General features: G+C 42.5%; 1 protein-coding gene across 3 annotated transcripts; it reads right to left on the bottom strand.

Moving 5' to 3' along the window:
- Nucleotides 1-298: 298 nt before the first annotated feature.
- LOC135547561 (sorting nexin-4-like) lies at nt 299-16440 on the bottom strand. 3 transcript variants are annotated; one of them, XM_064976672.1, is made up of 14 exons: nt 16316-16440; nt 15486-15616; nt 14325-14457; nt 13979-14128; nt 13580-13630; nt 13218-13273; nt 12528-12600; nt 11604-11665; nt 11400-11465; nt 5238-5327; nt 4439-4538; nt 1944-2089; nt 1637-1751; nt 299-1504 (listed from the first exon to the last, which is right to left on the bottom strand). In XM_064976672.1, exons 2-14 carry the CDS (start codon nt 15614-15616, stop codon nt 1457-1459), a joined length of 1221 nt encoding a protein of 406 aa, XP_064832744.1. In that variant the 5' UTR covers nt 16316-16440; the 3' UTR covers nt 299-1456. The 3 variants fall into 3 exon arrangements, with proteins under 3 accessions (XP_064832744.1, XP_064832742.1, XP_064832743.1); XM_064976670.1 differs by lacking the exon at nt 16316-16440 and adding an exon at nt 16100-16280; XM_064976671.1 differs by lacking the exon at nt 16316-16440 and adding an exon at nt 16100-16279 and having other exon boundaries at nt 13580-13627.
- Between the last annotated feature and the right edge of the window lie 389 nt (nt 16441-16829).

Below are 16829 nucleotides of genomic sequence, written 5' to 3'. Positions count from 1 at the left end.
AAGACATTTGTGGAGTGGTTGAAAAAAGTTAATGACTCCAACATAAGTGTATGTAAACTTCCGACTTCAACTGTAGATTTGTTTAACAATTATTTGGTTACTACGTGATTCCTTGTGTTATTCATAGTTTAGATGTCTCCACTATTATTCTACAATAGTAAAGTAGAAAATAGTCAAATTAAACAAAAACCCTGGAATGAGTAGGTGTTTCCAAACCTTTGACTAGTAGTCTATATACATATATTACACATTCTCTAAACTTTGTTTTGTCTCATGAGTAAAAACATGATTTAAGGACTGACAACTAGACTTCATATTTATTAGTGTATTTTTGGCACAATGATTACAACCGCATAAACAGTATCCATTTCCTGCCGGTGTTCTGATCTCATCTCAAATGAATGATTAACATTACACCTCCTCCCCTGGCCCTTAGAGTGAACTAAAATACAAGAGGCCTGGGGTTGTCTCAAATTGCACCCTTCCCTATATATAGTGCACTACATTTGAAAAGTATACACTACATAGGGACTAGGGAGCCATTTGGACCACATCCCCAGTACACATAAAGCACCAACATAAGGCAATTATCACATCCTGTTTTTCCTGTGACCTTCCTATTCCTTTGGCTAGATTGATCAAAAACACTGAACCACCCACTCCAGAAATGACAACACTGCCATTCATCATAGTGGCTACTTAAGACCCAGTGCCAGATTACAACCTTGAATGGAAAAGTACAGAAAGGCCTTTAAATATACAAAAACATCCCAAAAGGTTGAACCACTTATTTAGTACACTGGGACAATGCAATGAGAGAGTAGAGAAAACAGAAACGTCAATATACCAACCACATGGTCCACTCAAGAGAGTAAAACATTTACAAAAGCAGAATCAGTAAAGTATGCATGAAAATGACAAAAAAGTAAAGAATATTGTTCTTATAGAACAAATCTCATTATCTATTTTTAACATTGTGTAAAAGGCAGCATTGGAAAATTAGCTTCAGTCCACATTTCTTGCCATCGCTATAAACACAGTGAAAGTGCTTAGTGATTTTCCTTACAAAAATCCACGTTTCAGCAAAATTAAATGTGTACGAAAAAACACATACATTTGACAAAAAAATGCAATGGCAAGTGGACAAATCTAAGCAGCCAGCAATCAGACATGATAAAGACATAGAAAAGGAATAAACTGATTCTCTTGTGTATAACTGATCAACACACCTCTCAGTATACTGCCATGGATACTTCAGTAGAATGAATGTCCAGGAATGAGTCCCAAAAACAACCCTTATTCCCTATATATAGTGCATAAACTCCAGAGCTCTGGTCAAAAGTGGTACAATACATAGGGAAAAGAGTGCCATTTGGGATGCAAGCTCCAGGAGGAGTCCCCTGAAAATAAGCCTGTTCTGGCAGTTTTTTTGAAGGGTCTGCTTTGGCCTTGAAGATCACATCTTGTTGAAACACTCCTTTGCGTTGGTCCACACTTGTATTCCCTGAGAGAGAGAGGGGTGAGACAGAAACAGAGAAAAATAAGTATTAACATATTTGGCATTGATAAAATAACAAAATAAACATTTCAGGGCAGAATACTCTGTTTTAAGTATCAGTGGGGAGGTGTCACCTACCTTTTTGCACATGCTGATCTGCATGACTGCATAGCTAATTAGGGCCTCCTTCAGATCCCGGTCCTTCTGGTCCTTAAAGCGTTCAATGTCTTCCCAGGCAGTCTTCACAAACTCACTGGGGAGACAGACTTGCTTTAGAACCTTCTCAAATAATTGAAATGAAAAAATATGGTCAGCTGGTCAAACTTTCAAAGCAGCTGATTAGAGCAGCAAATTTAGTGATTCAATTATAACATGCTAGACAAATCGACTGACAGAGAGAGCGAAAAATATGAAGACCGAGAGAAGAGATTGGAGGGTTTCTCACTCGCTCTCGGTGTTCTTCTCTTTAACAGCCTCCTCTCCCTCCTTTAGCTGCTGTTCTAACACTTGTAACTTAGCCTCCCTCTGCTCTGCAGTCTCCTGGCCAAACAGCTTACTGGTCATCCCCTTCAGTGAGAAGGTCCGCACAGTCTGAACACAGGGAGGGAAAGAAACATTCCATCTGGCCATTTGGATAAGCTTAACTTTGATCAAATTCAATGTACGCATTTCTGTGCTTGCTACTGTATGTGATCTATTGTGTCATTATCTTCTGGTGAGTTCCATGGCTCTTTAGAAAATGGATTCTATATCCTACTGTACACTTTGTATTTGGGCTGACCCCAATTAGTCGACTGGTCGTTTGTTTGGTCTTAGGCTAGGCTATTGGTCAACCGAGATTGTTTTAGTCGAGTAGTCCCTCACACAAGTCAAAAGTTGAGACAACCTACTTATTCCAGGGTTTATTTAAAATGTTGCACTATATTGTACAATAGTGGAGACAACAAAACTATGACACATGGAATATTTGAGATTCAACTTAACCACCCTTTGCCTTGAGAGCTTCACACACACTTCAGACCCCTTGCCCTTTTTCCACATTTTGTTATGTTACAGCCTTTTTCTAAAATGGATTAAATACATTTCCCCCCTCAGTCTACAAAAAAAAAAATAAAAAATCTACAACTTGTTTGGAGTCCACGTGTGGTAAATTCAATTGATCGGACATGATTTGGAAAGGCAAACACCTGTCTATATAAAGTCCCACAGTTGACAGTGCACATCAGAGCAAAAACCAAGCCACGAGGTCAAAGGAATTGTCCATAGAGCTCAGAGACAGGATTGTGTTTTGGCACAGATCTGGGGAAGGGTACCAAAAAAAAAAAATGTCCAAGAAAACTGTGACCATCATTCTTAAAATGGAAGTAGTTTGAATCCACCAAGAGTCTTCCTAGAGCTGGCCGCCCGGCAAAACTGAGCAATCGGGGTAGAAGGGCTTTGGTCAGGGAGGTGACCAAGAAACTGATGGTCACTCTGACAGTGCTCCAGAGTTCCTCTGTGGAGATGGGAGAAACATCCAGAAGGACAAACATCTCTGCAGCATTCCACCAATCAGGCCTTTATGGTAGTGTGGCCAGACTGAAGCCACTCCTCAGTAAAAGGCACATGAAGTTAAGACTCATCAGAAACAAGATTCTCTGGTTTGATGAAAGCATAAACTCTTTGGCCTGAGTGCCAATAGTAACATCTGGATGAAACCTGGAACCATCCCTACGGTGAAGCATGGTGGTGGCAGCATCACATCATGGGGGATGTTTTTCAGCGGCGGGGACTGGGAGACAAGTCAGGATCAAGGGAAAGATGAACGGTGCAAAGCACAGAGAGATCCTTGATGAAAACCTGCACCAGAGTGCTCAGGACCTCGGAAGGTGTACCTTCGCCCCAGTCTAACAGGACCCCAAACCCAAGAATACAGCAAAGACAACACAGAAGTGGCTTCGGGACAAGTTTCTGAATGTCCTTGAGTGGCCCAGCCAGAGTCCGGACTTGAACATATCTGAAGAGACCTGAGAATAGTTGTGCAATGATGCTCCCCATCCAACCTGACAGAGCTTGAGAGGATCTGCAGAGAAGAATGGGAGAAACTCCGCAAATACAGGTGTGCCAAGCTTCATATCCAAGAAGACTTGTGGCTGTAATCACTGCCAAAGGTGCTTCAACAAAGTACTGAAGAGTAAAGGGTCTGATAACAAATCAAACGTTTGGACACCTACTCATTCAAGGGTTTCTTTATTTTTACTATGTTCTACATTGTAGAATAATAGTTAAGACATCAAAACTATGAAATAACACATATGGAATCATGTAGTAACCAAAAAAAGTATTAAACAAATCAAAATATATTTTAGATTCTTCAAAGTAGCCACCCTTTGCCTTGACAGCTTTGCACACTCTTGGCATCCTCTCAACCAACTTCATGAGGTAGTCACCTGGAATGCATTTCAATTAACAGGTGTGTCTTGTTAAAAGTACATTTCCAGATTGACTGACCTTCATGTGTTGATGGACTGTAATGATGGACGGTCATTTCCCTTTGCTTATTTGAGCAGTTCTTGCAATATGGACTTGGTCTTTTACCAACCCTACTTTGTCACAACACAACTGATTGGCTCAAACGCATTAAGAAAGAAATTCCACAAATAAATGTTTAACAAAGCACACCTGTTAATTGAAATGCATTCGAGGTGACTACCTCACGAAGCTGGTTGAGCGAATGACAAGAGTGTGCAAAGCTGTCAAGGCAAAGGGTGGCTACTTTGAAGAATCTAAAATATATTTTGATTTGTTTAACACTTTTTTGGTTACTACATGATTCCATGTGTGTCATTTCATAGTTTGTCTTCACTATCACTATTATTCTACAATGTAGAAAAAAAGAGAAAGAAAAACCCTTGAATGAGTAGGTGTCCAAACTTTTGACTGGTACTGTAGATAACTCACCCCAGTGACCAGTTCCTCCTTCTGCTGTTTCTTACAGGCTAGGTCCTGTGCAGCCATCTCCAGCTCAAACTGTGTCAACTCATGCTTTCTGCACACCGCCCTGCAGAAACAGAGGCCTTTGCTGATCAGCATGGCTGCTACTGGATGGACTGATGCCAAGTTGCTTATTATGGTTGCTACTGTACATGTATGACCATTATGCACCATACACACACACACAGGGTCAGAGGGCTGTTCTATAGATTCAATGAGGGGGGGCTCAGTGAGTACACTATATGCCTTGGGAATTTTGTCCACACAGGTCTTCGTCAAGGTAATGTGAGGATGTGACGCTACCTACATAACACATACAACCTAGGGCAGACTGACTAGTGATTTGGCATGATGATCTTCAGGGGTGTCAAACCTATTTTGCAACAGGGGCCATCTTCAATGAGGTCTGGAGGGCCGCATCAAGATTGGATGTACTGCCTTGCCGACAAAATTTGCTAAAAATAGTCCTCTATCCATCATTATTTAAATGTCGATGCTCCCTACCTGCTTTCAGGACAGTGATTATTAGCAAGATGGACAGACAAGAAACTATAATTTCTACACATTCTCACTTTGATTTTAGTCATTAGTATATTGCGTTTGCCCCCCCCCCCCAAAAAAGAAAAAAAATATATATATATATTTTGTTTTAACTCAAACCACCCGTGGGCCAGATTGGACCAATCGCGGGTCATATGTTTGACACCCCTGGTTTATATAGTGATATGTACTTGGCCTACAGAAGCAGTCCCAGTGTAGTAAATACCTTAGTGCATCAGTATAGAACAGGTACTCCTTCAGCTGATCAGCATAGTGCTCCTCCTCCTCCAGAATATCATCTACAGAAGCAGCATACCTGTAGACAAGACGGGAGTCCATATGAATACATTTGCTTTACAACAATCACACCTTTAACAGAGGGATGGGGAACGACATATGCTTTATTCCCCCAGAGTCAGATGAACTCGTGGATACCATTTTTATATCTCTGCATGCAGTTTGAAGGAAGTGGCTAACTAACGCAAATGCTAGTAGACATCACAGACTTCCAGTCATTGCACTAATGCTAGTTAGCATTGGCTCATGAAACTAACACCAACTCCCTTCATAATGGACACAGAGACTGGTATCCATGAGCTCATCTGACTCTGGGGAAGTAGTTAACGGGCCTCATTGACAAAATCCTGAGGTATCCCTTTAAAAGCTATAGGTATCTGCATCCCAAATGGCACCCTATATAGTGGACTACCTTTGACCAGTCCCCATTTGGACTCGAACGTTGATAGAAATTCTGCCTTACTTGATACGCCTCAGTGGCCAAGCGCTGTGACCCCAGACCTCTAGAATTGAGTCCTACAATCTAGTAACCATCAGTGACGGGGTAGGGGCAAATCATGTTATTACTCTGAGGTGTGGGTGCATGTTACTACTCCAAGGACATGGCCCGAGACCACTCATGTCACTCAAAGAACTATACACAGCACCCAAGTTGTAGGTAAAAGCCTCTGGCTATTTGCCAGCCAGTTCTCAGTTTGAACCCAGAACCTCCACAACTCAAGTCTCCCCAGTCCTCATGCTACAGCAGACTCTATGCATCAAATATGAAATGCTTTCAAATCAAGACACGGTAAATGTGTTGTATAGCTTAACTAGAAACCATGTAATATGTACAGCGTTGCTGGGGGGGAAATGGCGTTGTGCAACACCGACATATCAGCTACTTTTAGTGAGTCTGTATGAGGTCAGAGGGTAAGGAAAGAGGTTGGCTATGTCTGAAATGGCAACATTTTCACTATATATTGCATCATTTTTTGACATACAATCCTGTTGTAATCCAATAAAATTATGATTAATATGGTATATTATTGCATGGTTACAACTAAATTGCCTTAGTGTTTAACCTGAGATTGGGAGTTCGATCCCAGGTCGAATCATACCAAAGACTATATAACTGGAACCAGATGCGTCTCTGCTTGGGACTCTTATTTTACTGTAATTTAACCAGGTAGTCCAGTTGAGAACAAGATAAAGCAAAGCAGTTCGACAAAAACAGAGTTGCACATGGGATAGACAAATGTACAGTCAAAAACACAATAGAAAAATCTATATACAGTGTGTGCAAATGTAGTATGATTAGGGAGGTAAGGCAATAAATAGGCCATAGTGGCAAAATAATTACAATTTAGCATTACCACTGGAGTGATAAATGTGCAAGTAGGGATACTGGGGTGCAAAAGAGCAAAAATAAATAACAATATGGGGATGAGGTAGTTGGATGGGCTATTTACAGGTGCAATGATCGGTAAGCTGATGCTTAAAGTTAGAGAGGGAGATGTAAGACTCCAGAAACAGTGATTTTTGCAAATCATTACAGTCATTGGCAGCAGAGAACTGTAAGGAAAGGCGGCCAAAGGAGGTGTTGGCTTTGGGGATGACTAGTGAAATATACCTGCTGGAGCGTGTGCTACGGATGGGTGTTACTATGGTGACCAATGAGCTGAGATAAGTCTTTGCTAGGTAAAACCCTGCCTTATAGATGACCTGGAGCCAGTGGGTTTGGCAACGAATATGAAGCAAGGGCAGGCAAACATGGGCATACAGGTCGTAGTGGTGGGTAGTATATGGGGCTTTGGTGACAAAACAGATGGCACTGTGATAGACTACATCCAATTTACTGAGTAGAGTGTTGGAGGCTATTTTGTAAATGAGATTGTTGAAGTCTAGGATAGTACATTTTATGAGGGTATGTTTAGCAGCATGGGTGAAGGAGGCTTTGTTGCGAAATAGGAAGCTGATTCTAGATTTAATTTTGGATTGGAGATGCTTTAATGTGAGTCTGGAAGGAGAGTTTACAGTCTAACCAGACACCTAGGTATTTGCAGTTGTCCACATATTCTGTCAGAACCGTCCAAAGTAGTGATGCTAGTCGGGTGGGCAGCGATCGGTTGAAGAGCATGCATTTAGTTTTACTAGCATTTAAGAGCAGTTGGAGGCCACAGAAGGAGTGTTGTATGGCATTGAAGCTCGTTTAGGGGTTTGTTAACAGTGTCAAAAGAAGGCCCAGGTGCATACAGAATGGTGTTGCCTGCGTAGAGGTGGATCAGAGAATCACCAGCAGCAAGAGCGACATCATTGATGTATACAGAGAAAATAGTCGGCCGAGAATTGAACCCTGTGGAACCCCCATAGAGACTGCCAGCAGTCCGGACAACAGGCCCTCCAATATCACACACTGAACTCTGAGAAGTAGTTGGTGAACCAGGCGAGGCAGTCATTTGAGAAACCAAGGCTATCGAGTCTGCAAATAAGAATGAGTCGAAAGCCTTGGCCAGGTTGATGAAGACGGCTGCACAGTACTGTCTTTTATCGACGGCAGTTATGATATCATTTAAGACGTTGAGCATGGCTGAGGTGCACCCATGACCAGCTCGGAAACCAGATTGCATAGCGGAGAAGGTACGGTGGGATTCGAAATGGTCAGTGATCTTTTTGCTTACTTGTATTTCAAAGATTTTAGAAAGGAAGGGCAGCATAGATATGGGTCTATAACAGTTTGGGTCTAGAGTGTCTCCCCCTTTGAAGAGGGGGATGACCGTGGCAGCTTTCCAATTTTTAGGGATCTCAGATGATACGGAAGAGGCTGAACAGGCTAGTAATAGGGGTTGCAACCATTGAGGCGGATCATTTTAGAACGAGAGGGTACAGATTGTCTAGCCCAGCTGATGTGTAGGGGTCCAGATTTTGCAGCTCTTTCAGAACATCTGCTAGCTGCAGGGGGTGGGGGGTGCTGAGCTGTTGGCTGGGGTAGCAGAGTCAAAAGCATGGCCAGCCATAGAAAAATGCTTTTTGAAATTCTCGATTTATCGGTGGTGACAGTGTTTCCTAGCCTCAGTGCAGTGGGCAGCTGGGTGGAGATGCTCTTATTCTCCACGGACTTTACAGTCCCAAAACTTTTTTTTTTGGGGGGGGGGGGGGGGGGTTGTGCTATAGGATGCAAATTTCCTGTATATTGGGTCCTAACTTCCCTGAAAATGTGCATATCACGGGGGCTATTCGATGATAATGCAGTACGCCACAGGATGTTTTTGTGCTGGTCAAGGGCAGTAAAGTCTGGAGTGAACCAAGGGCTATATCTGTTCTTAGTTCTACATTTTTTGAACGGGGAATTCTTATTGAAGATGGTGAGGAAAGCACTTTTAAAGAATAACCAGGCATCCTCTACTGACGGGATGTAGTCAATATACTTCAAGGATACCCGGGCCAGGTCGATTAGAAAGGCCTGCTCGCTGAAGTGTTTTAGAGAGCGTTTGACAGTGATGAGGGATGGTCGTTTGACTGCGGACCCATCATACACACAGGCAATGAGGCAGTGATCGCTAAGATCCTGGTTGAAGACAGCAGAGGTGTATTTTGAGGGCAGGTTGGTTAGGAAGATATCTAGGAGGGTGCCCCCGTTTACAGATTTAGGGTTGTACCTGGTAGGTTGCTTGATAATTTGTGTGAGATTGAGGGCATCTAGCTTAGATTGTAGGACAGCCGGGGTGTTAAGCATATCCCAGTTTAGGTCACCTAACAGTACGAACTTTGAGGATAAATGGGGGGCAGTCAATTCACATATGGTGTCCAGGGCGCAGCTGGGGGCTGAGGGGGGTCTATAACAAGCAGCAACAGTGAGACTCGTTTCTGGTAAGGTGGATTTCTAGTAGAAGCTCAAACTGTTGGGGCACAGACCTGGATAGTATGACAGAACTCTGCAGGCTAACTCCGCCCCCTTTGGCAGTTCTATCTTGATGGAGAATGTTGTAGTTGGGGATGGAAAATTTAGAATTTCAGACAGGGTTGGCAGAGTGTGCGAAAGCAGTGAATAAAACAAACTTAGGGAGGAGGCTTCTGATGTTAACATGCATGAAACCAAGCCTTTTATGGTTACAGAAGTCAACAAATGAGAGCTCCTGGGGAATAGGTGTGTTACTGGGAGCTACAGGGCCTAGGTTAACCTCTACATCACCAGAGGAACAAAGGAGGAGTAGGATAAGGGTACGGCTAAAGGTTGTAAGAACTGGTTGTCTAGTGCTTTGGGAACAGAGAGTAAAAGGGGCAGATTTCTGGGCGTGGTAGAATAGATTCAGGGCATAATGTACAGACAAGGGTATGGTAGGATGTGAGTACAGTGGAGTTGAGTGACGATGAGAGAGATTGTACCTGTGGATGCACCAGTTAAGCCAGGTGAGGTCTCTGCATGTGTCTGGGGTGGGACAAAAGAGCCATCTGAGGCATGTTGAGACTGGGGGCTCTACAGGACTGGGGGCTCTACAGTGAAATAAAACAATAAGTACTAACCGAGACAGCAGTAGACAAGGCATATTGACATTAGAGAGGCATAAAGCAATCAAGGGTGTTGATCGGGAGAGCTAAGACAACAATGGGTAAATGGCGATGAATGGGCAGAGAGGGTCAGTTAGGTATGCACATGACCCGAGTTCGAGGTTGGGGCCGACAGGTAATCAAAAAGAGGTACCGCGTTATTGAACAGTCCAGCAGGCATCAGCTTTGTAGCCGAGTGATCATAGTGTCCAAAAAGCAGCAATAGGCGAGTAAGGGAACCATTCGGTAGTCGCTACTATGTTAGGCGAGCCGGAGACAACGGCGTTCAGAAAGCTAGCGGGCTGGAGCTAGCGGATGGGTCTTTGGCGACACCGCAACGGAAAAGCCTGTTGAAACCACAACGGACGATTACGTTGGCAGACCAGTTGTGTTGGACAGGCGGGGCTCCGTGTCGACAATAAAGGGTCCAGGCCAATTGGCAAAAGTGGTATTGTAGCCCAAGAAGTTAGCTGGTATACTGGCCTTACGAGAGGCTAGCTCAAGGCTAACCAGTGCTTGCGTCGGGACAGAGTCGTTAGCTAACAGTAGTCACTCAATTGCAGCTAGCTAGCGGCGATGATCCGGTGTAATGGTCCAGAGCTTGCGGCAGGAATCCGGTGATGTGATAGAGAAGCAGTCCGATATGCTCTGGGTTGATATCGCACTGTGCAGACTGGTAGGTATTATCCGAGCTAAAGCTGGCTGGTGTCCGAGCTAAAGGTTAAGACTGCTAGCCGTGGCTAACGAAGACTGGTAGCTAGTTAGCTGGCTAGCTCCTGAAGGAGGTTCCAGTTATAAGGAATAAAAATAGCAGATCTGTACCATATTGGGTGAGGCAGTTTGCAGGAAAGTATATTAGTTCGTATATAGAAAGTGAGATTAAAATATACGAAAAACTGACTATTTACATGGGATAAGACAAAGCATTGAGTGGACAGATTGGTGGTAAGGCCCTGCAATAGACTAGCGTCCTGTCCAGGAGGTGTACTTGTACTTCATGCTGCCTCGAGCTACAGAAACCGCTTGTATAAGCCAAACTTGAAGGTAAGTAGCCTTGCACAACTCAGTGTGTTTGTGTATCACTAGGTAGGTTTCCAACCAATTTGTAAGAGATTTTCATGCAAATATTCCAGTAACCGCATAAAACAAATACACATTTTCCCAGTAGTGGAATGCGTCCACCAAATGGACTTGTTCCAGATGAAAATGTGATGAAGTACAGTAGTGCACACACAATACACTTTTCCATTGCATTTTCAACTCTACCATCAATTGTGTGGGAGAACCACACCATATCATCGCATGACTCCACATTTACTTCGACATGCTGGTTATTATATCAATATTTGCACCTAAAGGCATTTCCAATAACATTTTCAGCATAATTAATTTTACAGATACAAAAAGATCTCACCATGTCGAACGAACAAATGATCTGTCGGCATTTATAAAATTACACTGAAACTTCCTGTTTCCATCACAGCTGTCGTGATTTTGTTTTGGACGATATGACTTTACTCGCATAAAAAATGTGGAAGGAAACGTGGTTATTGAAAACACTTACGCATCCATGTGATGGCCAGCACTTTGTAGTCCATCTCCCATCTCTTTCTCTATGGCACTCCACTCACTGTCCAACACATGGAGAACATACTTCACAAAAAAACACAAGTATGCATTTGACATACACTTAAAACATTACATAGTACATAATGCAACAGCTTTATACACACACACACACCCTTTCGTCCAAACACATGACTCTTACCTGAAGACTCGTCCATAGTTTCCATGCACTTTGTACACCCCATACAGTCGATCTGCTACCCTCTGAGTGGATGAAGGTGGTCAAGTTCTAGGTTAAATTTCACAGTTTCTTTGATACTGCTGCTTCCATGTTATGTTACATATGGTGTTATGAAACAGAGACAATAGTGAGGTAGTGTCGCAGACAGCCGCTTTATTGAGGAGTGTTCTACTTACTATGCACATGTGGTCTGGGTACCTAGCTACCGTAAGTTGAATGCAACATAGCCCCCCTTGTTCAGTTATGGGGAAGCAGTATGTGTTACTGTTTTCTCAAAACAAGTAGAAATCCACTTCTATCAGATAAAACATACAGCTGGTCTATCTGTGTAATGTATGTGAATTTCCACACTGGAGGGAATAGCGTGACATTTGGGACACAAACCTAGGTTGTATGTTACAACTTGCAGTGTGCTGGATGGTGTAGTCCGTCTAATTGTGGCCCTTTTATGTGTGTTACAACCGGCTGGCAGTATGTCTAGTCATTAAGTTGTGTGTTACAGCAGCAGCCAATCCACCTTTATCAGACAAGACCAGCTCTGCGATTTATCCTTCTGATGCATATCAACTTCCAGCCCAGCTCATGTGTTTTAACGCTAGTTGTATGTCTAGTCTCGTCAGTAAAATGTATGTTACAGCTGGCAGTATAGTAAACAGACATGGGTTCAAATACTATTTGAAATCACTTAAAATACTTTGTCTTTGCTCAATTCAGCTTCAGCTCAATGGAACAATTGAATAGTTCCAAAACTCCAAACCTCACCCATCTGGCATTACAGGCAAGCTAGACCAAACATTCAAAGTATTTGAAAGATCAAATAATAGTTGAACCCAGATCTGGTTGTCAGTAAGACGTGTGAATATGCCGACAGCTGCCTGTACTTACCGCCCGTACTCTCAGCAGCTGGGAGAGTACAGTCTGTAGCTCGTCACTGTAGTGTTTCAACTCTGTAAACCTTCTGCAGACGCCAGGGCCAGAGAAGAACAAGAATCAACACTTTCTTCCAGGCAAGGCAGATAAACAAGACAATAGTCAATGTTGGAACTGACATTGACCTGCTCCTACTGTACTTCCCACACAGTCCCAGAACAAAGTATGGCAGTACATCAAATAAAAAAGAGGAATGAGATGGATAGTAGAGACAGAGTCCAAATTATTAATGTTACAACACATGGAGATAGAAGTGCATTTTTGGCTCCACACAAAAGAAAACTGACAAGAAAACAATGGATGGATCCGAAATGGCACCCTATTCTCCCTATAAAGTGTACTACTTTTTACCAGAGTCCAGAGCACTATATACACCAGGGCCAGGACGATACCAGTATCACGATACTCATTAGTATTGTGGAAAGGTAAAAAAACTTCAAGAAAACAGCCCTAATGTTGGACACAAACATTATGGCACACAATATTTTACATACAGCAGGTTATTAAAGGACCAAAGAGTATGGTCTGCTTCGTGTTGCCCTTTTTGCCAAGGAAAAAAATATTGCAATACTGGTATCGTGACAGCCCTATCATACAGTTTACCCTTTAGGGTGTCATTTGGGACAGAACATTTCTATGACCTACCCATCTGGATTCTTCACCCTGAATGCTGCATTCACAGCTTTCAACCTGGAATCAGCCTGTATTAAAAAAAAGACAAATTAAATATCAAATGGTTTCCTATGTTTGTTAGTTCAGAAGTTGCTATTGATGACTTGAATAATTTTAGACAACACTGTACCTTTGAGACATAAAATATGATGTATCAGAATAAGTATTATATATATAAAAATAAATGTACACAGATTACAACCTTTACAATATACCTTTATTACACCGCTATGGTTTGCAAAGTCACATGAGGTCACCCGGTAAGGTATTATCAAAGAAAGTTGACAGGACAATGCAACCACGAAAAGACCATAAAGTGCTGATGGAGTGAGTACCTTTGCTTGAAATCCTGTCTCGTACACCATTTCCTTCCAATCTTTATCCTGCTGGACAGAGAGAGGATGCTGTGTGACTTTGACAAAGACCATTAGAGATAGGAGAACCTGATGCATGGGGGCACTCTGTCACACCATCAACTCAAAAGGTCGAAGGTGATCCTATCAACTCTCCATGACAGAACGACTACAGCAGCACAGTAAAGAGTTTAGCTTAAGGCCTACTTCATAAGACATTATTTACAAAACTCTCAACCCTTAGAGCTAATAGCCTAACTACGGATCAAGCAACATTACATCGGCGGAAAAGTGTGAATGGAAGAATAGTTCAAATACTGCTGCTGCAGGATTTTGCTGCGACAATACTGGTCAAATAAAGATACTACATCTGTAACTGACCTCAGTGAGGAAGATATAGAAGATATTGTCATTGCAGAGAACTGGGTGGGAGGCGACTCGGTGCAGGAAGTTTTCCAGTCCAACCCTTCTCCTCTCCACAAAGTCTGGGTCCATGTTGTCCGCCGACAGCTTGTGCCACACAATCTCTGCCTGTGAGAAACAGACAAATAATTACTACTATATTGATAAGGAGACAAAACATTAGCTTCAGGAATGTCTTCAACATAAAACTGGATGTTGTACAGAGCATTACAGGTACTGTAGTAAGTACATCATGTTACAAATATCACTTCCTAAACTACACTGCATTAATTTAATCCAAGGCATCCTCCTTGTTCTCACATACCCTCTTCTCAGGTAATGGGGCAACAACGACAAAGGGATAGGTGACCAACAGGTAGTTTCTGAGAAGCTCAAACTCGCTGTATCTTCGCCATAAGGAGTCTGGGGTTATACCTTCTGTCAGAGCATCAACCGGCCTGTCAGAAGAGAGGGAAGGATTTAAGTCATACAACTGCACTTGACTAAGAGTACCACCTAAACATTTGATTCATGTTACAGCATCTAAGACGTCTTTCAAGGTACCAAGTACAGTATTATCCAACATTCTATGAATTCTTGATGCCAACACTTTGACATAAAGCAAGAGAGAGAAACACTACTGACAGAGAAAGAGAGATAAAGGGGAAGAAGGGGAGACTTCAACTTTAGAAGTATATGTGGATCCAGCAGCAAGGACTAGGGAGAAAGGGATGGGAAAAGAGCAGGGAAAGAGTTAAATACAGGAAAATAAGTAGCTGGGTGGTAATCTCCAGTCTAACTGAACTGAGTGCCTGGCTCCAATACACTCCTCCAATACACTCCCTTCTCAATGGCCCACTGGTAAACAAAGGCCCAGTGTGTGTTTGTGTGTGTGTACAGTATGTATAGCTTGTGTGCTTACATGATTTCCGTGTGTGCACGTTTATTGTGTGATTGCATGAAATGAAACCAGTAAATAGATAGCTTGCTAGATAAAAGTAAGAAAGAAAGCTGGTGTGATGTGCAATTCTTGAACAAACCAAACTTAAAAGAACACATTCTCAATGAATGGAGTGTCTAATTTCAAATGTTTTACCTTTAACTAGGCAAGTCTGTTAAGAACAAATTCATAATGACGGCCTAGGAACAGTGGGTTAACTGCATTGTTCAGGGGCAGAAAAAACAGATTTGTTCCTTGTCAGCTCGGGGATTCGATCTAGCAACCTTTCGGTTACTGGTCCAACACTAACCACTAGGCTACCTGCCGCCCACATAATTCTAAAAGAGTCAGATGCTTGAATCATCATCATCATGGCCAGATCGATCACCTGTAATGACAGTGTGGAATTATGAGCAGACAAGGTGGTATAGGTGTGATTGTGGAAGTAGCTGTTCATGGCAGTGTCACAAAATGGTAGTACTGGCCTGGGAGATGTAGGCTATCACAAATAGTTTGAGAGAATTCACACAGATAAGGCATAATTACCGTGTCTCAATTAGATAAACAGTGTATATCTCCTGCATGTTGACTGTATTCTTCCCAGTCCTTTTCTCTGCCTCTGCAACGCTGATCTCCATCTTTCGTAGAAGACTCGTCCCTTTTTCAATCTCAACCATCTAGAATAGGCCAATGCACATCATAACATGGTAACAATAATAATGCAATATAATTTGATGTATGTTTGCAATCATGGGCATCAATAATTGGTCAAGCTGGTCCTAGTACTTGTAACATAAGCCAAGTCCCTTTAAACCGCTGGCCCCTCCTGTCAAATTAGCAAACTTTGTAGCAGAAAAAAAGTTGTTGGCTAGCAAGCTAGCTAGTTCCTGGAAATGGTCAAGCTAACCATGTTAATAAGAACGATCTAGCTAACTTCACTTTATGTCGACGTGGACATTACAATGAGTTGTTGAACTTTTAGCGGTCAGTTCCTGCACATGCAGCTACCTACAGCTGCTGCTGGCTCAGTGGAGTTCTCTGCGAAACTCCGTGGATTAATCAGGCCTAGAAAACCCAACTCATTCAAACAGGCTCCCTAACAACTTTGCTACGTACAAATGCCTCGCTTTTTGACAATACGAATACGTTTGAAGCTATACCGTGTTTTTAATGTTGTTATCTAGTTCTGCCGAGGTGAGCTCGGTGTTCCCGATCACCGCTACTTCCTTGGGTCCGGAGTCTGCCATCATATCTTCCTGAGTTGTGTGTTGTTGTCAGGGGTATAGCAGCCAGACATAACCTCGCATGCGCACTTTTAACCCTTTTATTTTCCCAACCTCAACCAGAGATCTGTGACGAGATGCTAATGTACCCACCCTAACTATGGGAGTCGTTGTGCCAACGGTGGGAAGGCAGGCGACAAGCTTTGGTCCAAATTAAGACCAGATTTTGGACAGATTTTGGCGAAAGTGAATCCTCTCGCTTCATCGCTTCCTCTCTGCCTCAACTCACCTGAGTGTCACGAGACACATCAGCTGCTGTCCGCCCTGTCCCGTGTCCTTAGCAAAAAACATCATCAACTGGAAATACTGGCATTATAACAGTCATGTCAATATTTGACAACAACCAAAATAACAATCACACAAACATTGTGTTATTATATCGGTTTATTACAGAATGATATATAAGCTAAAACTCCTTTATAAGCCATGTGTAAAGTGTTAGCAAAAAACCAATCTGTTGCATCATAATGCACAGTGAACGTGTAAATTAGGCTGTTATTGCTAGCTCAAAGTGAATAGAATATAATAACTTTTCCCGGAAAAGTCTTCGGCTGTGAGACAATAAATAGCCTAACGTTGCACGATAAATGAAACACAGCAAAACACA

The sequence above is a fragment of the Oncorhynchus masou genome, chromosome 10, assembly GCF_036934945.1.
Source record: "Oncorhynchus masou masou isolate Uvic2021 chromosome 10, UVic_Omas_1.1, whole genome shotgun sequence".
Classification (NCBI taxonomy): domain Eukaryota; kingdom Metazoa; phylum Chordata; class Actinopteri; order Salmoniformes; family Salmonidae; genus Oncorhynchus; species Oncorhynchus masou.
The sequence above is the reverse complement of the archived record's forward strand: the minus strand, read 5'-3'. Positions and strand labels throughout refer to the sequence as shown.

Excerpts from the sequence above, each read along its gene's own strand:
- LOC135547561 (XM_064976670.1), bottom strand. The coding sequence starts at position 16,189 with ATGATGGCAGACTCCGGACCCAAGGAAGTAGCGGTGATCGGGAACACC. Across the intron at positions 14,458-15,485 it reads GTTTATCTAATTGAGACACG|GCCGGTTGATGCTCTGACAG; the intron begins GTAATTATGCCT and ends CTCTTCTGACAG. Across the intron at positions 2,090-4,438 it reads AGGAGGAACTGGTCACTGGG|ACTGTGCGGACCTTCTCACT; the intron begins GTGAGTTATCTA and ends CCCTGTGTTCAG.